The sequence below is a fragment of the Nicrophorus vespilloides genome, unplaced genomic scaffold, assembly GCF_001412225.1.
Source record: "Nicrophorus vespilloides isolate i.1.1-1 unplaced genomic scaffold, Nicve_v1.0, whole genome shotgun sequence".
Taxonomy (NCBI): Eukaryota; Metazoa; Arthropoda; class Insecta; order Coleoptera; family Silphidae; genus Nicrophorus; species Nicrophorus vespilloides.
This window is the reverse complement of record NW_017100088.1, coordinates 95,858-121,718: the sequence shown is the minus strand read 5'-3', so window position 1 is coordinate 121,718 and position 25,861 is coordinate 95,858. Positions and strand designations below refer to the sequence as shown.

Here is a 25,861-nt window from a genome sequence, read left to right as displayed (position 1 = left end):
CAAAACTTTGGTAGAAAGTTTTCTGAACAACATTTTAAAGTTTCCATTATAAAGTAATAAATTGTTTATTTTTTTTAATATAATTTCTTTCACAAATTGTATTTATTAATTTACATTTACGTCTTTCTGAAGTACAATTAGTAAAAATTTCATATACTTAAACAAAAATTGATATTTGTTATTAAAAAGTTGATAAAATGTTGTTGGTAATTCTTTTACGTACACACACATTCGTCACGTCTTTTTAATGATACTTTCTTTTCAAGTTAGAATCTAATAAATTAATTATATTATTTACAATCTAATTCATTTCATTTATGAATTCATTAAATAATTAGTAAAAAATGACATATGAAGAAAAAAGGATATGGTAAAAAAATATCTTATTCATTAAAATTAATCATAAATAAACAAAATACATTAGTGAAAAAAATGACAGATACAGAAATAAAAATAGGTAGGACAGTTACAGTGAACCTTTTGGGATTGATATGTGTCACAATTAAAAAAAAAAGAAACTTAACTCGGATGCAGGTTTGAATCCTGGTAAAGCCAGGCCCTTTGTGAGCCCTCTCGGGGCTTGCAGCAATAGGGCCATCGTTCATGACATATGGATAGTCAAATAAATGAGGTTCAGCATATGGACCTTCAGCCAAGTCGATGGAAAATGACAGTGTTAAGGATAGTAGCAGATTCACCGCCAAAGGAAATAGTGAAATCGCCGAGCATCAATATACTACTGAAGCTAACCTACAAGATGACAGCCAACAAATCAAATCATCATAATGTTAACTATCAACCGCGATCTTAAATTTATTCAATGTTGACATTGATGAACAGATTCTGAATAAAATTATACGACATAAAAAAACTCGGGTGCTGTGTACTGCAGCAAAGTACGGGTAAAGGGTTCCGTCAATATCCCGGACTGTACATAAAGAAACATACATAAAGAAACATGAATGTATAAAGGCAAACAAAATTAATCTATTTTTTCAGATTTTTCTTTAAATTTAAAACTGGACTGCTCGAAGCTGGACTATGCGAGTTATTGCTGTGTAAAGGTTAGGTCGGATATATCTGCCATTTGTCCGCAAAGAAATAAATTCCGTGTATCATAGGTTTGCCATCACTGAGATAGGATTTTTTTTCTTAATTATAATAATAAATAATTAGTAAATACGTAAATATACATTTTCATAAATAATTCAATTGATATTTGTAATTAAAAATTTCTTATTATCTACGCACACACTTACTTTTTAATGATGATAATGTTTGGAAGTTATTAACCAATAAATTGATTGTTGACAAAAAATGTTTGTTATTAATTATTTGATAAAATTTGGTATTATTTTTATGCACACATTTACATCATGTCTTTTAAATGAATCTAGTTTTGCAAGTTATGAACTAATAAATTGATTGTTTCATTTTAAATCTAATTCAGATCATAGATCGTATTTATCAATATTTGTTAAAAATTGTAAGTAATTATTTTTTTTCTTATTCATTTTAATTAAGAATAAATATTTAACAAATAATTATTAAAAAAATTCAATTAAATTGTAAAAATTTATATTTGTTATTAAAAATTTGGTAATTTTTCTCACACACTTACGTCACGTTCTTTTAATGATTCCTGTTTTACAAGTTAGAAACTAATATTCTGTATACATTTTTTTAAATTTAATTGATTTCAGGATGTGAGAGTTTTTTAATATTTGGTAGATAATTATCATCAAAAAATAACAAATAAATAAACATGATAATTATGTTTTCTTATAAATTATAATTACAATTTTATAAAAAAAAATCTTTCTCTAAACATTCATCACTTTGTTAATAAAATTGTTAGTTTATTTCCATAAATAAATAAAAAAAACACATAACTTTGAAACATAACAATTCCATCAAGTTAAAGGATTCACTGCAGTTAAACAACTAATTTCATACGTTTTACAAACCATCAAAACGTTTAAGTATAAAATATAATATTCACGAGTTTACACGTGCGCAGCGTAATTAATTACACAAGGAATTCCACGTAACTCTTGATGATTAGCCTTTTGGCGATGCGAACGAAACACGTATTTACAATTGATCATTTTTAAGGAAATCTCTTCTCAAAGAGAAATAACAAAAAAAATAATTAAAACAACAACAAAGACCAGGGAAGAAGCACCGCATTCTAAATGGGATATTAATTGCAAATTTAATTAATTATTCTAACTGTAATATGATAGATTGCTGTTCTTCGTCAGCTCAGAAGAGTCAAGCAACAGAACTTCTTCTCTTCGTCTTCGAGTTGGCAGGAGGAGGAGGAAAATTGAAATGGTCCCAACCCGCCGATTATTCTCAACACACACTCACATTCGTATACTTATACAATACACATGGACACAACCACATAGAGGGAGAGAGTAGATAGATAATGTCATTAAGCTCACATCCTGGTACACTATTTCTAATTAGCCCACGATAATTGTTCCTGCAGTTCGAGGCTCCTAACAATAATAACGCATGTTTAAGATCAATTATGGCTAATTAGATAATGTTATACAATTAAATATGAACAGTTAAATGGCTCTGGCATGAAGTAGCGCGAGCTATGAATCCCATTGACTCGCTTCTTCGCTATTACATTTTTTTTACTTTTTTTATTAGAGTTTCATTTTATTTCTTCTACAAATAATAAATCTAGATCGCGAAGTAGATTGCAGCGTGGTTTCATATAAATGCACGTTTAATTGATTCAACAAAAGTGAAGTTTTAATTATATATCTCATGTTTAAATCATGATTTTATGTATATATGCTTAAACGGTATGGTTTTACCACTTTTTAATGTGTTTCTCTTTTATTTTCAATATTATTTTGTTGTTTGAAGAAAATGTTTATGATTTGTTTTTTTTTTGTGTAGAATTTCTATGGAATATTTATCAATTATTTTGTTATTGCAATTTTTATAAAAATAGAATAATTGCGAATTGAACAACTAATTATTACATGTTTTTGTAACGTCAAGGTCAACTGCACCAATACAGTACGGGTAAAATGGACTAATCCAAGTGAATATACAAGTGAACCGTACAAAAAGAGACTTGAATGTATAAATGAAAAAGAGCAATTTACTGAAATCTTTTTTTTTAGATGTTTTCAAAACGGGTATAGTAATAATTAAAGTAATAGTTTTTAACTTCAAAAATTTCAACTGATTTTTGCAGAACTGCTGTGTTGTGGCGAGGCATATTTCGGTAACACAAGATACGCTTCGCTTAAAATGCACTTGCTTGTGTCCATAGGTTAGGGCGGATATATCCGCCACTCGTCCGAAAATGATTAAATGTGTATATTGGTTTTCGATTTATTCACTTTTTCCATTTCTCTCATTAATTATGACATATGAAGTAATAAATTAATTTAAAATCAAATTTCATTAACAATTTCAATCGATTCATAAAATTATAAATAATTATTTTTTTACTTGATAATCTAATTCTTAAAAAAAAATAATACTATGTTGGTATTGTTTCAAATAGTTTCTACTTTGATTTTGTTTCACGTATATTTCGGGCTGTGTAAATAGAAAATGTATAGATCGTTGTAATTGAATACTAAATTCAGGGAGAATTCACGGAAGAAATGTTTCAATGCGAAGGCTTTTGTTGCATACGAAATCAATATAATAAACCTTGCAAGCAACTCAATTGTGGCATTCCTTCCACAATCCAATAGAAATTAAAGTAATTCAATACTTTGTGCTTGTTCGGTTTTCCATTAATTTAAGATTAAATAGAGATTTTACTTAATAATAATTTGTGAATTTACGTAATAGTATATAATTTAATTAAGTATTAGAGATTCTCAGGTAATTCCGCGTCCAAAATGTTAATTACATAAGTCTCAAACAACTAATTATAATTGACAGATATTTGATAGATAGCTACGAAAAATGTATAGATGTAATGAATTTTATTTTTATGTATTATCATTTACTTTTATTGAAATTTAATAGAAAATATGTCAAAATAAAAATTTAATTGTTATATAACTTGAAAAAGTTATTAAGTTTTAGATATTTTCACATAATGTTACGTTCGCACTGTTAATTGAATAAGACTAAAAATACTACTTGACAGATATTTGACAGATGGCCATGGACAGTGTGGATGCTATACAAATTAATTTTCAAGCTAATAAGTCTATATCAAATAATTAAATATACTGTCAGGATTTTGTTACTGTCGGTATTTTGAAACTGTCGGGAATTCGAATGTTTGATACTGTCGGGATTTTGACCCATTATAAATATCTTATATGAGATTTGGTGTAGTAAGTGATTGGTTGGAGGAGTATAAATATAATAGGTAGCATTGTCCTTCGGAATGGTATGCAGTGTGTAGATGCAATTGGAGGGTACGAGGATGATCACGTCTGGTAAATAGATGCATGGGGATCGGTTGTAAAGTAATCCTTATCGGACACACATGTCTTAGATAATAATTAGCTTGTACGCAAAAGGGAAATGGAGGAATCGTGAGTTATTAATAAATTTAATAGCTCGACGTACACGATTTTACTATTTCTTATATAGGAACTGTTACGTTCTAATCGAATGGCGCATTTCGAGCGCTCGAAATGGTCATTTTCGCAGATGCAATTTGCCCAAACTAATCACACTCAATGAACCGTTCCGAATGAGTAATTGCGATGCGGGTGTGAAAGAAAGAAGGAAAGAAGGAAAGAAGGAAAGAAGGAAAGAAGGAAAGAAGGAAAGAAGGAAAGAAGGAAAGAAAGAAAGAAGGAAAGAAGGAAAGAAGGAAAGAAGGAAAAAAAGTTGTATGATGTTATTCGTAACGCTTTAAAGATGCAGCACAATAATGGAGCGAGATTGCGTTTAATATATGTATGACACATATTACACATACGCAGCAATACCGTTGCTTTAAACTCGAAGAAAGAGCTGGGAGTTATAGGAGTACAGTTATAGGAATATTTTATTCAGCTGCAGCCGAATGTGTGTGATGGAGGACGTGTAAAGCAGAAACAATAGTTGCTGCTCCACGGCGATTAAAGTGGGAATGTTGGAAAAAAAGAGGAAAGAAAATGCGGCGGAGAAAGAAATGAAGAGGAAAAATCGTGGAGCTTGGTCGGATGGTAAGAGATAGAGCGATACGATGATGGTAAGTTGGGAGTATGCAGATAGATACAAGTATATATATGCATGCAAAGCAACACTACTTTCACATGCCCAACGAACAAGACCACTCTGTTTTCTTGTTTTGATTCGGATTTCACGCGCAAAAAGAATATCGCGAAAACTTTCGTTTCGTGCGCGTTCCATCAATCGACCCTACACTATTAATTAATTAACCTAATTACTAAGTGCTTCTACTCTAGTTTCTCCGCAAACATCCATTTACTTCACAGCCTATCTCACACACTCGACAGACATTTAAATTCATCTTTCCACTACAATATTTCTTACACTTACATTAGACCTTAACATAATTTCATTATGAAAGCAGAACTAATTATTACATAAAAACGCAAAATCTTTACATTAAAATGAAGATTTTGCATAAATCCAACCAAATTCTGTGTTAAATTAATCATGATTTAACTGTAATTTATTTAATTCTTCATTTATTTAATCATTTTTTAAATTACCTGTTATGTAAGAAATATAAAGAGAGATTTGATAGTAAATGATCTAGCAGTTAACTTATTATATGCAGCCTCGAAACTCAACAACTGAAACGCTACAAACAATTGGATTAAAAAAATTAATAAGCTTTGAAGATGATAAATTGTTATAATAAGATTATTAAATAAAGTCGACTTCTATTAAAAATGATAACAAGATGATTAAATTAAAGACATCATTAATATAAAATACTGAAATTATCTCACAACAAAAGTGGTGCTAGAAAACAGATAATTGCAGATGCAATTAATTTAAGAAAAAAACGTCTTAATTTGGAACGAAGACTAAATGGTGTATACTAACTATTACTAAATACCACTAATAATGCCATAAAAGCGGCAACTTTTTTTTTTATATATATAATTGATTTTCCAGCGATGCAGTTTTCACTTTCCACGAAGCGACAATGCGCGCACTATATTTGTTCGTCGTTTTGTTGTTGAAACGCTTTTGGCCTAGATGTTTTCCTGGATGCCGACATCGGTTTTCCATTAGCAAAGTATATATAAAAATAATCTGTCTGGCGATGGGATTTTTACATTGAATCTTCACGTAACCGTAAAAATTTGCAAATGTGTAATCAAATTACGGACGACGTCCTTTCAACGAAAAAATGTATCGGAGCTTGATGGATCCGTCCGTTTGTCCGGCAGAGCGTGAAGCATCATCGGTCTGCAAATTTTTACGTTAATCTGAACCACAAAGCTTTTAATACGAGACTTCTTGGTTCTCCCCTTTTTCTCTTCATTATTTTTATTTTTTTTAGTATTATAAATTTACAGTGTGTATATGTTCGGACATTGTTGGAAATATTGTATCGTCATCTGTTTAATGACAAAATATTACATGCGAACTGCGAATCTAGTTACTATTATGGTGAGGATTAATTAAACTGTCAATCAGTAATGAAGTAATTTCGCTTCGAAAGTGGAGGCGACGTACTAACAACAACATCAACAACAATAAAAAATAATCTAGTTCTTGTAGATGCTTTTTGTTGTTGTTGTTGTAAATCCGACGATGAAAATTACTTTTGCTCGCTACATCAAAAGCAGACAAACTATTGTTATTTAAAAAAACGTAATATTCTTGATTAGTTCAACAATATAAACAATTATATTTTATAAAAAAAATTCTTTACAATTTCATTTCATAACAAAAACAAAAATTGTAAAGTTTGTAAAATTATCAACTTTTATAGAAAATTATATCTTTTACATCAATATCTCATTAATTTACAATATATTTTATTGTAATAAAGTGTAATACTGATTATATAGAAATTTAGCTCAAAATTATACAGAAAATTAGAAACTAGTTCACATTTTAAATTATTTTTTTATTAATTATAATAAAGTAATTCAAAATAACTTTACTTTTTCTGGATTTTAAAGATGCAAAGATACAAAATTACAATAAATTTTTATACTTTGAAATTTCTTCCAACCAATAGATTTACTTAAATAAGATAAACTTATCTAACCTAATGGACGATATAGAAATTACGTCTACTTGAAGACCTTAGGAGGTTGGTTGTATTGACATTAAAAGTTTTTACGTAATCCAACGACGTTTCTCTCTCTTTTTATCATTGAAAGATCATATCTGCAATCCGAGTCATGCAATGAAATTCCATCCTTGCAGTGCGAGCTAAAGGTTGTGCACTTTTCACTCTATTCGACTATTTTGTTACTTCAATATAAATTTATAAAAAAAAAATCTTCATATAAAGCATTACAATCATTTTAATGTATCTTTAATTTAATTTTATTATATCAATGATTTTTTTAGTTATTAAGACCACATTTGAAGACGGAAATTGTAGTTTTCATAAATGATCTTTGTAATGTACTTGGTCATTAAATTCAGCATTTATTTTCTTAACTTTTATTTAGTCTACTCGAATATGAAGATTATGATCATCATCACAATAAACTTTCGATTTTCTTCGTTTTCTAGCTGGAAACTAAATAATTTTTCAACGAATTTCAAAACAAACTATTTCCTATTGATTTTTATGTAATTTGTGAATAAATCTGATTCAATAAGGATGAAATGATGTTAAATTTTGTAACTTGTGACAAATCTTGATTCTTATAGAAATTTTAAAAATAAATTAATATAAAATAATTTCTTTAATTTAGATTTAAATATATCAATAATTATTACTTTTATTTAGTCATTAAGAACACATTTGAAGACGGAAATTGTAGTTTTCATAAATGATATTTTTAATGTACTTGGTCATTAAATTCAGCATTTAATTTCTTATTGACGGTCATGTTTTACATGTCTATTCTACTCCAATATGAAGATCATGATGATCAAATTTCTATCTTCTTTGTTTTCTTTTCTTTAGAACTCAATTATCTTTCAAGGAATTTCAAAACAAACTATTTCCTATTGATTTTTATGTAACTTGTTAGGAAATATAGTCCAATGAAGATGAAATAATGATAAATATTCACTGTTTTCTCCAGTTCGAAATTCACTAATTTTGCAACGTCTTTGTAACTTATAACAAAGCTTGATTTTTATAAATAAATTAATTAATATAAATGCATTTTAACATTTCTTTAATGATTATTACTTTTATTTAGTCATTAAGACCACAGTTGCAGACGGAAATTGTATTTCTCATAAATGATATTTGTAATGTACTTGGTCATTACATTCAGCATTTAAATACTTAATAACGGTTATCTTTAAACACAAGTTTTTGTCGCTTCTTTTCTTAAGTAAAGTTTCTTAAAATTAATTTTCAGTGAATTATTTATATGCTGTAAAATTATAAACTAAAAACTCAATACAATAATATAAATATCATAAATCAACTGCTTCAAAGGGCTATTGACCATAGATCTTTCTGCCCTTATATGTTGTATTAATATTAAATAAAAAAAACTAGGTAAAATATTTTTAATAACTATTAATGAGAAAAGAGAAAAAATAAGAAAAATCTTAAAAAATTATTTCCTTTTGTATTGAATTCAATTAATAAAAGACATTTAAAAAATTCTTCTACTAAAAATTTATTAATTTGTATTTGATTCTATTGAATTAAATAAAACAAAATTAATTATGTAACAAATAATTTGCATTATATTGTGAAAGAGAAACGATTATGTATAATTTAATTTGTAAGTGATATTCAGAAATTGCAATAATAACATTGGAAATTATTGTAACGCCTTGTCTAATAAAATATCCCACTTTGTTTTGTAATAGACTACTGTCCGTATTCAAATTTATACAATAATAACAATCATTGTCGCTGCTTTATTCGCTTAATTAATTTAATATTTATTTAGTGCCATTAAATTTAACTGTAGGCATAGTTTATTTATTCAAATCCAGTTACGAAATATTCACTTGCTCGAATATTTAGGTTAAACGTCGTTTACACGTAAAACCATATGCTTGTAAAAACTTCTTACAACAAAATTCACGGATCGACGATTTTCAGTACAAATATTTTTAGAGAATTCAGAATCGAATCGATTCGTTCTGGGATCGATCCGAATTCCGATGATCTCGTCATTTTTCTTCCCAGAATGTGGTGTACAACCCAATCATGGAATCGCCCACAAAATCTATTCATTCATTGGCATACTTGGTGTCGGCTGCAAATCCTGAAATTCTCCATTAAATCGATACGATTTTCCTCCTCCTATCTATTTTTTATTTTATTGTTCTTCGCGCTTTGCTATTCATTCGGCGCACGTGAAATGATTTCGCGTTGCACAAGAATAATATTAATATGTTAATGAAGCGTTTTACAGTCGTCGGACACGCGAAACGCACACGTTTTCTCGGGCTGGAAACCCACACCGAAAAGGAAATCCAGCGAAAAGAAATTCTGCAAATTCCGAAACGCACACGATTCGTCGTCATTCATTTACTGCTTGGTAATTGGTGCAGGTGTCTAGTCTACTCCAATATGAAGATCATGTTGATCAACTTTTGATCTTCGTCGTTTTTCTTTAGCTGGAAACTCAGTTATTTTTCAACGTTTTCTTATTTGCTTTTATATAACTTGTGAATAAATCTGATCCAATGAAGATGAAATGACTATCGATCTTCACTATTTTCTCTAGTTCTAAATTTATTCATTATTCAACGACTTTGTAACTTGTGACAAAATTTGATACAATATGAAGATGAAATTCACTTTTTTTTTCTCTTGCTGACAACTTACACATTTTTCAATAAATTTCAAAATGTACACTAATTCCTTCACTGTTTTGGAACTTCTCAAGAATTATGATCCAGTATAAAGTCTAATTATGGAGATGAAATATGATGGACTTTCGAACTTCATCATTTACTGTGCATAGAAACTCACTATTACTTTAACAAATTAATAACAAGAAGTATGATCCATTCTTATGATGAAGATGTAAGTGTTGATCAAAAGACCATCATTTTTCATGACTAATTTTTCAAGAATTTCCATAAAACACGCAAACTTATAAACTGTTACGTAACTTGTTACATTCACATTCACAAGTTACATTCACTTTTAGTTAATTTGAAAACAATTATAATTAAATTTGTAGATTGATATAAAATGATGAAGGTCTTTAGATCTTCACTATTTTCGCTGGAAGAAAACTGTCTCATTTTTCAGCGAATTCCAAAACGCACGTTAATGTTTATACTGTTATGTAATTTGTATCTTCACAAGTTACATTCACTGTTAATTAATTTTTGAAAAAGTCAAATAGAAAATGTAGATTGATATGAAATGATGAAGGACTTTCGATCTTCACTATTTTCTCAGGAATAAAACTGTCTCATTTTTCAGTGAATTCCAAAACGCACGCTTATCTTAGTACTGTTATGTAATTTGTGAAGAAGTGTGATTCAATGTGAAGATCAAATGATGATTTTCTCTAGAAGAAAACTGCCTTATTTTTTAACGAATCCCAAAACGCATATTCATTTTTTATTTCTGTTATGTAATTTGTGAAGAAGTGTGGATGAAATTATGATGATCTTCTCTATTTTCTCTAAAAAAACTGTTTTATTTTTCACCAAATTCCAAAACGTACGCTAATCTTTGTACTGTTATGTAATTTATGAAAAAATCTTATCGAATGTCAAGATGAAGATAAAACGATTATGGACATTCAATCTTCATCATTTCTTTAGCTGATAAATCACTATTTTTCATTGAATTCCAAAACTTCTGTCTTCTTAAGTTACGTAATAACCTGATATAATAGGAAGATAAAGTAATTATTGACTTTTGATCTTCACTATTTCCTCTAGAAGTAAACTGACTCATTTTTCAACTAATTGCAAAAAGTACGCTCTAATCCATTTACTGTTATCTAACTTGTGAAGAAATCTAATAAAATATGAAGGTAAAATAATGATGGACTTACGATTTTCACAATTTACTCTAAACTCAGACATTTTTTTCAACTAAATTCTACATTCAATTTACTGTTACATAAATAATACATAGTCCAATATGAAGATGATGATCTTGTACTTTCGATCGTCACAATGACAATGATCTTCGCAATTCTCATTTCACTTTTCTTCCTCCATCTCTTTCTTCAGATGATATTGTTTTGATGACTTTTGCTTTTTCGCATCGTCTCATTCGCATACAGCGAAATTCTATAACTGTAAAAACCAGTGCCGTTCGCAATGTGCGAGATCGCACATAACGCCGTTTCGAGAAGCCAGAGGGAAATAAATATTAATTGAATCTTTCGCGCCGCAATAATTGTTAAGTGCTGAAAGCCATTTATTATCGCCATTCGCGCTTCGAATTCTTACATCTCTTTTTTTTTTTGTACATCTTTTCAAAATCCTTACATCTTCCACCAAACACATGTTATTTTCAATTTGAAACAGGCATTGATTTCAACGAGAAAACGACTAACGTCTTTTCAACACAATTTCGTTATTCATTCGAATCAATTACGGTACACTTCTCACACAAGTAAAAGTGTTTATCGTACCTATTTAGATGGTAAGTAAAGAATCAAGGTCAAGTTTATATAGTCTATTACCAAGTAATCTGTTTAAAGTTAAGATTATCTTAGATACATTGAATCTTATGAAAATGAACGTATTTATGTAATAATGTAATGAACTCAATATAATTAATAATAACTTATTGAAGACTTAGAAGAATTCTTCAAGTACATAACTATTTTGTTCTATTATTTATTAAGAAAATAACTATCACATTAGGAGTATTCCCATAAAAAACATACACTTAATCACTATTTTCTAATATTAATCACCAAAAGAACACAACTATTTCAATTAATTATTATTTCCATTATATATGTGTTTAAAATTTGCAAAATTATACCAATAACAAGTTGTAAATTAATTACTAGAACGAAAAAGTATAAAACACCAATTGATTTCTTCATTTTTCTTGAATAATTGTTAACTGCAGGAAGTCATTTATTATCACTATTCAAGCTTGTATCCTTTAGTTCTTTTTGAGTAAAAGAAAATAACTTCTATAAATCAAACATAATCCTTATATAATTCATGTCGTCGGCAATTATTGTTTTTACATTTCTAAGAGCAAAAAAAAGAAATATAATTATTACAGATTGATGAGATTTTCTAAGAAATTTCACTAAATATGTTAATGGTTGAAACTCAATCTTTTTTTTTATTATTATTACTAACTAATAGAAAACATTTGTACACAGATGAGATTGTCAATTATTTTAAATTAATGACGTTTGTAAATTATTAGTAAACAATTTACTAAACGTATAAATCACACTAATTGTCATTTGTTGCTCATAATTGCATTTTACTTTCTTGAAGTACGTACACACTTTCACAAAATAATACGTTTTAATATCTTTTCATATAACTTATTTATTTTTAATATATATACAAATTTTTATAGTTGAAAATATTTAAATATTGTTAAGCAAAAAAAAGTGTGTCAAAATTTATATGAAAAGAAGTAATTAGTCGGTTTCTTAACTTTGTTGTATTCCACAGAAAGTTTCTTTTGACAAATCAATTAAGTTAATGAGGTTTAAAGGTTGACTAAATAAGTGTAATTAGTTCTACATCTTATTTATGTGCTGAACGTATTTTGTTTATAAATAATGAAATAAATACGAGTGTATACAATATATTTAAAACGAAATATACGTTTTTTCTTATTCTCTCTTCCATTCTTGGATCATTGTTTTCGTCGTTTCGTATCATTATTTTCGTTTCCATATAATGGTAATTGCATAAGAGGTAGCAAAAAATCCTTGAGCTGCTCGTACATAAGACATATAATTTTAAAGTAATTATCGTCTGGAGAGGAGGAAACGCACACGTGAAAATAAAAGAAAACAATGAGGGGGGGAAAGAGAGACACGAACGAGTGATGAGACAATGGCTGGAAACAAAACAGGACGTGGTCTTACTTTTGATGTGTCCATTGGATTTGGCATGGCCGTTGGGAATGTAGTGTTGTCCACCATTCTGATGGGCAAATCCGTTGTGCAGATGACCGTTCGACTGTCCACTATGACCACCGTGTCCGTTGTGGTTGCTCACGTGGCCGTTCGTGTGCACGTGGTTCGTATGACCGCGTAACGCCGTTTGGGGCATCTTTACAAGCACTCGGATCCGATTCAATCAACCAATCACGTAATCAATCTGGAACTAATTAAAAAAATGTATTATTCATTTATGTAATGTCACATAATCTATATGAGCGACATTTGTCATAAAGATAGTTAAGGCGTACCAACTCATATTGGTTGTCATTTAATCCTGCCATCTATTAAGCTTTTACAAACTAAATTCGTAAAATGAAAATTTGTAAATTGGCAATTAGTTTTAAAATCTTTTTATGAATTTCAGTCATTTCATAATCTTAAAAAATCTAAGATATTATCATACAAAATTCAAATATATTATAAAATATTGCAATAATTAAAAAAAAGTAAATGACCTTGAAACTAAATTCAAACAACAAAGTATTAGTTGTGTTGGTTTAAATGAAAAGTAATAAATTATTTTTCCGATCCAATCAACAAATCACGTAATCAATATGGAACTAATTAAAAAAAATGTATTATTGATTTATGTAATGTCACATGATGAGTGACATATGTCATAATTATAGTTAAGTCGTACCAACTCATATTGGTTGTCATTTAATCCTGCCATCTATTAAGCTTTTACAAACTAAATTCGTAAATTGGCAATTAGTTTTCAAATCTTCTTCAGAATTTCAGTTTTTCATATTTAAAAATCTTAAAAAATTTAAGATATTATCATGCAAAATTCAAATATATTATAAAATATTGCAATAATTAAAAAAAAAAGTAATTGACCTTGAAACTAAATTCAAACAACAAAGGATTAGTTGTGTTGGTTTAAATGAAAAGTAATAAATTAGTTTTAATCATCATCATTTTTTGAAAAGCGAGAATTTGTTAAAAGCAAACAAATTTTCCTAAAAAATAATAACTTCATGCGTTGTTGAAGTTATTACTTTTTATTATAGTATTAACTTTTTTCAATAATCACTTTATAAAACAACAATTAGAGATTTTTCTACAATTTCTTCAAACTAAATTTAAATTCTACAATCATATAAAAAAAAGTAAATGACCTTGAAACTAAATTTAAACAACAAAAAATTAGTTGTGTTGGTTTAAATGAAAAGTAATAAATTAGTTTTAATCATATTTAGAGACTAAGTTGTAGAGATTATGTCTTTTGAATAAGTCATTAGTAAAACGAAAATTCGTAAATTGAGAATCAATTTTCTGACTACTTTCAATTTGATCTAGTTTAAAGAAATATGTCTTTTGAATAATTCATTTGTAAAACAAAAATACGTAAATTGAGAATCAATTAGTTTCAATTAGATCTAGAAATTAAGTTTAAGAGATTATGTAATTATTCAAATTAATTCGTAAAACGAAAACTCTAAAATTGAGAATCAATTTTCTATTTACTTTGAATCAGATTTTTCAGTTTAAAATATTATGTCTTTTTAATAATTCATTCGTAAAACGAAAATTCGTAAATTGGGAATCATTTTTTTGATTAGATTGAATCATATTTAGAGACTTAGTTTAACCAATTATGTTTTTTTTAAATAATTCATAAATAATTCATTCGTAAAACAAAAATTTGTAAATTCAGATTAAATTTACCAAAAACATAACATCTGCTTCAACTCACAAATCTATGATTTATCTAATATAATAAGGAAATATTAATAACTTAAATCCCAAACAGCTTTGTGCTACTTCTACATATTAACTATTTCTAATAATTCGTTTGTAAAATAAAAATTCGTAAAGTGAAAACTATTTTTCTAAACATTTAAAAATGTACTTAATTAAACAAATGTGAAGAAAAAAACTAAGTACATTTTGTCGAAAATAATACAAATTTATTGATAAATTCTGTCAACGATTACAAATTGAAAAGACCTTGAAATTAAATTCTTCTATTTTGATCTATTACTTTACTTTTTCGATTATTAAACAAAATCCACATTTCTTATTCCAATTTTTACATATTGTATTGTATTTCATAAATATTTTTTAATGCTTTTATAGATTTTATAAATTTTTTGATTATTCTTTCGTAAAACGAAAATTGAGAATCGTTTTTTATTACTTTAGAGATTAAGTTGACCTTGAGAATAAATTCCAAAACGTCTTGCTCATCGTATTCTAATTTTTGTATTATATTATTTCTTTCTTAATGGACAATAAATTATTTTACAATATTGAAAAGCTTTCATAACTTTTACGGATTAACTCTTTTTGATGAATCTTTCTTAAAACGAGAATTTGTTAAGTGCAAACAAATTTTTCCTAAAAAGTAATAACTTCAACAACTCATGAAGTTATTACGTCATTTTATTATAGTATTAACTTTTTTTCAATAATCGCTTTATAAAACAAGAATTAGAGCTTTTTTTTTACCATTTCTACAAACAAAATTTATATATTTCATTCGACCTTGAGAATAAATTCCTAAGCGTTTTGCACAACGTATTCTAATTTTTCTATTGTATTATATTATTACTTCTTTTTTTTTTTCTTAAGAGTTAATAAATAATTTTTATCAGATTGAACAGCGAGTTTTCATGTCGACCTGTCTCATATGTAGGTATGTATGCAAATGAAGAAATAACATAACGAATGTTATTTGTTTCGAATTATGAGTAGACAGCGAATATTCAAATAATAACATTGAATATTTTGTAATGCATTTCCATTTCGAGATGGAACGTACAAGTTTATTAGAGACACAAAGAATGTTCGTCAATCTTAATATATTTATGAATTCTATATGGGCGTTGAAACAAAGCATTTTTTTATTTATTCATGATTTAAATTTATATAAATTATATACAATAATTTGAATATACTCCAAATTTAATAAGGAATTAAATAAATATAAAATATTAAAAAATGCATAAATTTGTGCGTATTTAAAATACAAATTTTCTTCAAAACTTAATAAGATTTATTTTTTAAATAAATTAATTGTTCATATTTTAATGAAAATAAGTATTGTTTTTTTGTTAGTTATTATTTGTAAGACAATACAATCCCTTTGTATATGTTTTTCTAAAAGAATTTTCATTAAAAATTATTTATTACAGCCCATTTCCTTTAATATTGCCAAATCTCTTTTTCATGCAAATCCTCGCTGCGAACTCTACCTTCCAAGTATTTACGACAGGATTTTCGAAGGATTTCATAAAAGGACTTCCAATGCTTACGAACTAAGTAATAGCATAAGGTTTATTCTATAACTTTTCTTAATACCTGCATTACTTAAAAAATACCTGCGTTTATTGTGAGACCTTTAAAGAAAACAGTTTCTTATCTTTTTCTTTACAAATAAGTAGAAGTTATTTTTGTTAAATATTTCCTTATTTTTATTAGCCCTAATTTAGACTTAAATCTTTGTGCCGCTTTCAGGTACTTTCCTGAGAAAGTTGTAAACTTTTCAGAAAAGATTTTCAGACGAAATTTTAGAAGAAAATATGTTTATATATGGAAAATGAATATTTGCTTAAAAAAACAAATAATTTTCAAAATTTGGAACAAAAAAAATTGATGAGGAAACCAATCAAGTATAAAAATTGCTGTAGATTATGTATACCTTCAAGGAATGAGTAAGCTTTTTGTGCAGTTAAATCATCGAAAGTTAAAGAGTTCATCAACTTTTAGAAAAAGCTTTCATAGGTTCAAACCTTTCTTTCATCTAAGCATTTGTAAACATTTTTCTCTAAATAAAATTAATTTTATACTTTAATTATTAAATAATTAATTTCTTAATAACTTATATAATGTCTATAATTTAGATTGATGTTTTTTTAATTTATTTTTGTTTACGTAATCCAATTTAGAAGCAAGTCGTGACTAATTGCTCAAACGTTTATAGGCAATTAATTTGTTTACGCTGATACTTTAATGGTTTGTTTTGAAAAAAAAAATGCTGATGCCTTAGTTTATTGTTGATTTTGTAACGAAAGTTGTAGGAAAACAATATCGGTTATGTTTATTTACGAAACTGGAGCTTCCGTTCCTAGTGATTATCATAAGGTTCGAACGAAAATAATTGTTTGCTTGTTTAGGAAATGTTATCTGAAGGAGAGGCACGTCGAGTCTTTAAGGACATAAACAGGATTATGATAATGATAAATTAATACTGAGATTGCTTCACGACAATTCGTTATTAATAACATTCAGATGATAAGTTTGCTTTGATTCATTATTCAAAAAGCGTATTTGAAAAAAAGTCTAATCTCGCTACGATTAAGTTCTAGGAAAACACAAGGAATTGCAATCATTTTACTTTAGGTTTAATGATATTCAACACGCTTTCAAATATTGTTGATATTTTCTTTTTTCTGTTATTTACATCTGGTGGTATATAAATTTCGTACCGGAAAGGATTTCCTTCAGTTCCAATTAGAAATCATTGCTGCAGACATGTCGTTACGTAATAATTCAATACTACCACTTCCAATTAAGAAAAATCCGCAATCTTGTGATGATTCGCTTTTCACCTCGATGGAATTGGATTACATTTTAATTAAGAATCAGTTTAATTTGTTGGAGAATTCGGATGTTAGACGGATGACGCAGGATATCATGAGACTATCGAGGTTGGAAGTAGCTTCTTCGTTTGGATTGATCCATCTTTGGAGTCTTTTGGTCAGAGTTAAGGATGAGTTGAAGAGGATCGACAAGTTGACGGTAGATTGGCAGATCGTTCTGATTCACATCGCTTGTTGCCGTTTGGATACATCCACCAAAAACGTTTGGATCCAAAGACACGATCACACTCCGAATATCGATAACTTTCTTGAATTGTTAGAGAATCGAGCTTCTTTTTTAAACTTCATGTAAATATCCAAATTGACCTGTCTTTATATCATTTTTGTTAAATTGTTACATTAATAAATAATTGTATTTTCATAATTGCCAAAAAAACTATCCATTCACATGTAATTTCAGTATTATCATTAGTTAAACTTATATAGATTTGAGAAGTTAAATAAATTTGGGAACTTCAATTACGTTAGTTTATGTTATTTTATTTTTACTAATTATTCTCTTAAATGATTATGATTTTTATTCAGAATTTATATTGAAAGTTAAATCTTGAAAGAACTACAGCAAATACCTTTTTTTTTCTTAGAAAAAATGTACAACCTTCATAGAATTGGAAAGTTTAGGGTAGGTACCCAAAAAGGTATAAATACTCTTTGGAAAACATAACAAAATCAGTCTTCTCTTCCCTAGCCAACAGTTAACATCTTTCAAAATGATGGAAAACTTTCCAATTCCACTCGGATTTACTACGACTGATCCAGTCGAATATCATAAGCCTTATTACTTTACCGGATTTTTGGATTTCAGTTTTGTTAGGAATCAAATGAAATTAGTGAGATCATCTCGTGCAAGACGTAAGATCAAACAGTTTTTAAAATTGCCTTTAATGGAGGGTCAAACGCTGTTGTCGATGATGAACATAGAACAATTTATTTTTCATATTATGCTTGATGTAGAAGATGAGTGCGAATTGAGTATAGAGTGGACAATTATTCTCATGCACATCGCTGTTTGTAAGTTTGATCGATATACCAAAAGTCTCTGGAAACAAGTTTCAGATAATACTTATAATATCCAACATTTTATGGACTTCATTCAAGAACGTGTTCACATCTTGGGAACTACAAACAACGGTCTTTAATTTTTTTGTAGTTTATATAACCATATATATTGTTTTGTATTATTTTTATTATAAATTCTAATAAATATTCGAATATATATTATCAAAGTTGTCATTTCATTATTTGTAGTTACTAATTTGCAAAGAAAATAATTAGTTAAAAATTTGTATTAGTGACGAATCAAAGAAGTCTTAGAACAATTGTTAAAAAACAACTGCCAATAACTAGATTGCTTCACGACATTTCGTTATTAATAACATTTAGATGATAAGTTTACTTTGATCCATTATTCAAAAAGCGTATTTGAAAAAAATATCTAATCTCGCTACGATTAAGTTCTAGGAAAACACAAGGAATTGCAATCATTTTACTTTAGCTTTAAAGATATTCAAGACGCTTTCAAATATTCTTGATATTTTCTATTTTTTCTGTTATTTACATCTGATGGTATATAAATTTCGTACCGGAAAAGATTTCCTTCAGTTCCAATTAAAAATAATTTCTGCATACATGTCGTTACGTAATAATTCAATACTACCAGTTCCAATTACGAAAAATCCGAAATCTTGTGATGATTCGCTTTTCACCACGATGGAATTGGAATACATTTTAATTAAGAATCGGTTTAATTTGTTAAATAATTCGGATATTAGACGGATGACGCAGGATATCATGAGACTATCGAGGTTGGAAGTAGCTACTTTGTTTGGATGAATCCACCTTTGGAGTCTTTTGATCAGAGTTAAGGACGTGTTGAATAGGATCGACAAGTTGACGGTAGATTGGCAGATTGTTTAAATTCACATCGCTTGTTGACGTTTGGATAAATCAACCAAAAACGTTTGGATCCAAAGACACGATTACACTCCGAATAACGATAACTTTTTTGAATTATTAGACAATGGAGAATCTTTCTTAAATTTCGTTCCGAATAAATTTCCTTCAGTTCCAAATACAAATCATTACCGCCGCAGACATGTCGTTACGGAATAATTCAATACTACCAGTTCTAATTACAAAAAATCCGCAATCTTGTGATGCTTTGCTTTTCACCTCGATGGAATTGGATTACATTTTAATTAAAAATCAGTTTAATTTGTTGGATAATTCGGATGTTAGACGGATGACGCAGGATATCATGAGACTATCGAGGTTGGAATTAGCTACTTCGCTTGGATTAATCCACCTTTGGAGTCTTTTGATCAGAGTTAAGGACGAGTTGAAGAGGATCGACAAGTTGACGGTAGATTGGCAGATCGTTCTGATTCACATCGCTTGTTGACGTTCGGATACATTAATAAAAACGTTTGGATCCAAAACATGATCACACTCGGAATATCAATAACTTTCTTGAATTATTAGAGAATCGAGCATCTTTCTTAAACTTCATGTAAATATCCAAATTGACCTGTCTTTATATAATTTTTGTTAAATTGTTACATTAATAAATATTTGTATTTTTATAATTGCCAAAAAAACTATCTATTCACATGTAAATTCAGTATTATCATTTATTAAACTTATTTAGAATTGAGAAATTAAATAAATTTGAGAACTTCAATTACGTTAGTTTATGTTATTTTATTTTTACTAATTATTCTCTTAAATGATTATGATTTTTATTCAGAATTTATATTAAAAGTTAAATCTTGAAAGAACTACAGCAAATACCTTTTTTTCTTAGAAAAAATGTGCAACCTTCATAGAATTTTAAAGTTTAGGGTACTTTCTTGAATTATTAGACAATCGAGCATCTTTCTTAAACTTCATGTAAATATCCAAATTTACGTGACTTTATATCATTTTTGTTAAATTGTTACATTAACAAATAATTGTATTTTCATAATTGCCAAAAAAACTATCCATTCACATGTAAATTCATTATTATCATTTATTAAACTTATTTAGATTTGAGAAGTTAAATAAATTTGAGAACTTCAATTACGTTAGTTATTTTATTACGTTATGTTATTTTATTTTTACTAATTATTCTCTTAAATGATTATGATTTTTATTCAGAATTTATATTGAAAGTTAAATATTGGAAAAACTACAGCAAATACCTTTTTTTTCTTAGAAAAAATGTGCAACCTTCTTAGAATTGGAAAGTTTAGGGTATTTATACCCAAAAAGGTATAAATACTCTTTGGAAAACTTAACAAAATCAGTCTTCTCTTCCCTAGCCAACAGTGAACATCTTTCAAAATTATGGAAAACTTTCCAATTCCACTCGGATTTACTACGACAGATCCAGTCGAATATCATAAGCCTTATTATTTTACCGGATTTTTGGATTTCAATTTTGTTAGGAATCAAATGAAATTAGTGGAATCATCTCGTGCAAGACGTAAGATCAAACAGTTTTTAAAATTGCCTCGAATGGAGGGTCAAACGCTGTTGTCGATGATGAACATAGAACAATTTATTTTTCATATTATGCTTGATGTAGAAGATGAGTGCGAATTGAGTATAGAGTGGACAATTATTCTTATGCACATTGCTGTTTGTAAGTTTGATCCTTATACCAAAAGTCTCTGGAAACAAGTTTCAGATAATACTTATAATATCCAACATTTCATGGACTTCATTCAAGAACGTGTTCACATCTTAGGAACTACCAACAACGGTCTTTAATTTTTTTGTAGTTTATATAACCATATGTATTGATTTGTATTATTTTTTATTGTAAATCCTAATAAATATTCAAATATATATTATAAAAGTTGTAATTTCATTATTTGTAGTTACTAATTTGCAAAGAAAATAATTAGTTAAAAATTTGTATTAGTAACGAATGAAAAACGCCTTAGAAAAATTGTTAAAAAACAACAACTAAAAACTCACTCATTCTAAATTTTCATTATTATTTTTTTTTCAATGTTAATAAAATCATAAAAAAAAATGTGATTGTGTTCAATGCGATTCAACGAATTACTATGTAAGTAATAATAATAATGGAGATTTTCAATGCACGTATAAATACGAAGAAAAAGAAAAAAAGAGAACGTCTGAGAAAGAGTTTATATATTAATAATAACAATAATGATGATGACCAGAAATCGATTGTTTTCTTAACAAAGGAGATGCATAACCTAAATCTAATAACTACGTGCGTGGCCATTCAGTCTCATCGAGAATATGAAAAAAAAAGATTGAGAAAAAGAAACAAAATAATATTTATTACATGATGATGTCCGGCAAAAGGAAAACTAACATCGACAATAAGAACGAGAGGATAAGCAAAATCAAGGAGTATCTGCATAATTATATATAATCAAATTTGTAATGACCTTGCAAACCATCATACGTAGTCTATATAAAGAATATATTAACTTCACTATTTGCTACGCACAACATTATATTTTCAAAAGTGAAATTATCAAATATGTTATGATTTCATAAAAAAATCAATAAATTATAGAAGGAATAAATACTTTGTAGTTTTCAGTTAACTTTCAATGAACTAGAAGTCTATGAAATACAGCAGTCAATGGACAAATCATTTTTAGTAGTGGGAAAAAAACATAATAATGACTCAAAAAAACATATTTTAAAAATTATTTAATACTAATCATCTATGATCTACATTTCTAAAAGTTCTTCGTAATCTGGTTCAAACTGGTTCTGAGAAGTAAAATTATAGAGAATTGAACTATTGTTTTAAAATCATTTTAAACCTCTAAGCCGGTAGCATCTTGGCCCGCGGGCCATAGATTGCCCATAACTGAAGTAGAGTATATTTAAGAACAATAGAAAAGTTTGCATTGGTGATTTCAATTTAAACATAAATGCATGATTATTAAAAAAATAAATGTTTTTTTGCATCTTGTAAAATAAAACTTCGTAAAGTAAGAACGTTTTAACATTATAAAAATGGAACTTCATAAAGTTATATGGTTTTCAAAAATAAAAGCTCATTTGTAGAATTATTTCGTAAATTAAAACTTTGTAAAGTCAGAACTTGATTAAAAAATAAACGTTAAAAAAATCATAATATTTCTTGATTTCTTAAAATGAAATTTCATAAATTTTTATGGTTTCAAAAAATCAAAGCTCTTTCTTAGAATTATTTCGTAAAATGAAACTTTGTAAAGTGAAAACTTGGTTGAAAAATAAATGTTCATTAAAAAAATAATGATAATTTTTGATTTCTTAAAATGAAACTCCGTAAAGGGAGAACGATATGAAATTAAATACACGTTCATTAAAAAAAGCTTTTATCATTACGTAAAATAAAATGAAACTTCATAAATTTATATGGATTTAAATAATCAAAGCTCATTCTTAGAATTATTTCGTAAAATTAAACTTTGTAAAGTGAGGACTGGATTTAAAAATAAACGTTCATTAAAAAAATAATAATTTTTTAATTCTTAAAATGAAATTTCGTAAAGTGAGAAGGATATGAAATTAAATTCATATTTAATAAAAAATATGCTTTTATCATTACGTTAAATGAAACATCCTAAAGTGAGAACGATTTAAAAAGTTTATAAAATGAAACTTCATAAATTTATATGGTTTCAAAAAATCAAAACTCATTCTCATTCATTCAAAGTGAGAACCTGATTAAAAACTAAACGTTCATTAAAAAAATAATATTATTTTTTGATTTCGTAAAATGAAAACGTAATTTAAAAAAAAAAACAAAAAGCAGTTTGGATGAATAAATTCTTCATAATGCGGGAAGTACCTGTATATTATTACTATTAATATTATTCGTACGATAATTAGCTTGTCTCCTTAATATAAATATAAAACATGCTTATGTAATTATAAATTAAACGGAAACAACTGCTAAATCAATTCACACGTTTCCCGCATCATTTCTTCCAAGAACCAAATACATAAATTATCATCCACATTTGTATTAAAATAGCAAACATATCTACAAACGCGTATGCATCTGTGCTAACCAAATATTGAAGAAATATTACATTCATTTTATATATAATAAAAAGTTTTACAGTAATGCAAAGAAAATGACAATTTTAATGTTTTAATTGCAATGATCCGCTCGTTGAATAAAACCCAAATGGCAGAGCGAACAAGATAGAAGAAATAAAATATGGCAAGCAGAAGAAGTAGATTATGTAGTGTGTTTGTGTGTAGTATATAATTACTGTTGGAGAACATCAGCTGTTGGTATAATAAAAATGCAGGTACATTTGCTCACATGAGCAGCTGACTCCTACCTTAAACACGTTGCCTCATTATACTGAAAACGTTGTCAGTTCAAGAAATCGAAAATACCAGATGATCATTTTTCGACAAAAATTTTATCTTATACTAATTAATTTCTACAATCATATTTTTAAGAACAACTAAATTTCATTAACTGTTAATAATTAATCTTAACTTTTACGTTTAATCAATTAATTAAGCAAACATTTTTTTTAACAAAAATTCTATTAATTCGATTTTTTTAAATTAATATAAAGTTCTGTTTAGTATTAAGTTCAAACAATGATGATATATTATACAAAATGAATAATACAAATAAATAAACAAACTTTAGACTGAAATTAATTTAATCTGAAAATCATTAATTTATAAAAAAAAAAACAATTCTTAGGAACAAGTTTGGAAACAATTCTTTTATTAATTAAAATTAATTTCTTTCAAACGTTTTACATTCACATATTTAAAGAATAATTATTGGAAAATATACACTGAAAATAAACGAAAATGATGATTGTTTCACAATGTTTTATTTAAAAGCAACATTAAAAAAATTATTAATTGCTATAAATTTTCGTTGGCTTTTATATTTAAAAAATTAATAAATAATTAAGAAAAAAAACATTCATAAAACAAATTTTATATTACAAACAAAAATATGTTTTTTTTTTATTAGGAAATAGAAAAATCTTAATAATCGATTTCGAATATTTTGTCTCAAATTTTCATTTTTGTTAAAAAAATTTCTCGAATTTTAAACAACTTATTTCCATTCTCACTTTTCTACTAAAACGATCATTTTACTAATTTCAGATACGTAATAAATTCGTTTATAATTAGTAAAATGAAATTGGAAATAATTTGGGTCAAAGGTCTCCTTACATTTTAATATCTAATGTAATAAATAACATTTTGTGTAGGTTTTTAATTTTAAAAAATTAAAATTTCTTCAAAGAAATAAGTAGAATTTATTTCTGTAAATTTTTGTTTGTGGAATTGGTGAAAAGTAAAATGAATAATCAGTTTATTTTAATACACTATTTAATTATTATTTAGTAAAGATATTTAGTAAAAAAATCTCACCTTAATAATAACACCTAAAATATCCATTTTCCAGTTACGAACTTATAAAAACAATGTTTATATTTGTCTTTGTTTTATTTTTCTATAAATTATTAATCATAAATAGTTATATTTGAAATTTCGAACTGGAGTTAGATGCGCGCAATTTTGTTTTGGATGTTGTTACGCGCACAACAATATCTATCGGCAAACTAACGAGGAAGGTAAAAGAGCGCAAGAAGCACACACCGGGCGCTCCATACTCGTCTGCTTTCGAGTACACTCGTGCACCTGTCATTACCTGTAATTTACGATTTGTTTACATAATCCTAATAACGGATACATACTTTCGGCACACGCCGCATGGACACACCAGACAAACTATGCCGGTGACATGCTTATCCACTTTACGTCTTCACGATATCTCTCAAATAAATACTGTTTTACCTATAATAAATTAACAACGTTAATTACAATGAGCAATATTTAAAATCCTAGGATCTTTATTCGATTTAATTCAATTTAAATTTATTTTTCAAATACACACATTTATAGTTTTGTTAATATCACATTTTTCATCCACTTTACGTCTTCAAGATATCTCCATTTGCTTATATAATATTAAAAAGTATTCAAAATTGAATTTATATCTTAGGATTTGCGATATTAGTAATATTTAGAAATCCC

At 27.4% G+C, this 25,861-nt stretch overlaps 1 protein-coding gene across 1 annotated transcript in view; it reads right to left on the bottom strand.

Annotated features, from left to right (window-relative positions):
• LOC108567446 (calpain-9-like) overlaps positions 1-25,368 on the bottom strand; it is a 106,320-nt gene extending 80,952 nt beyond the window's left edge. The window contains exons 1-2 of the mRNA XM_017927928.1: positions 25,196-25,368; positions 13,128-13,368 (exon numbers count right to left, since the gene is read on the bottom strand). Of these exons, the coding sequence (XP_017783417.1) occupies positions 13,128-13,314 (187 nt within the window). The 5' untranslated portion in view covers positions 13,315-13,368; positions 25,196-25,368. The remainder of the gene's footprint in view (positions 1-13,127; positions 13,369-25,195) is intronic.
• Between the last annotated feature and the right edge of the window lie 493 nt (positions 25,369-25,861).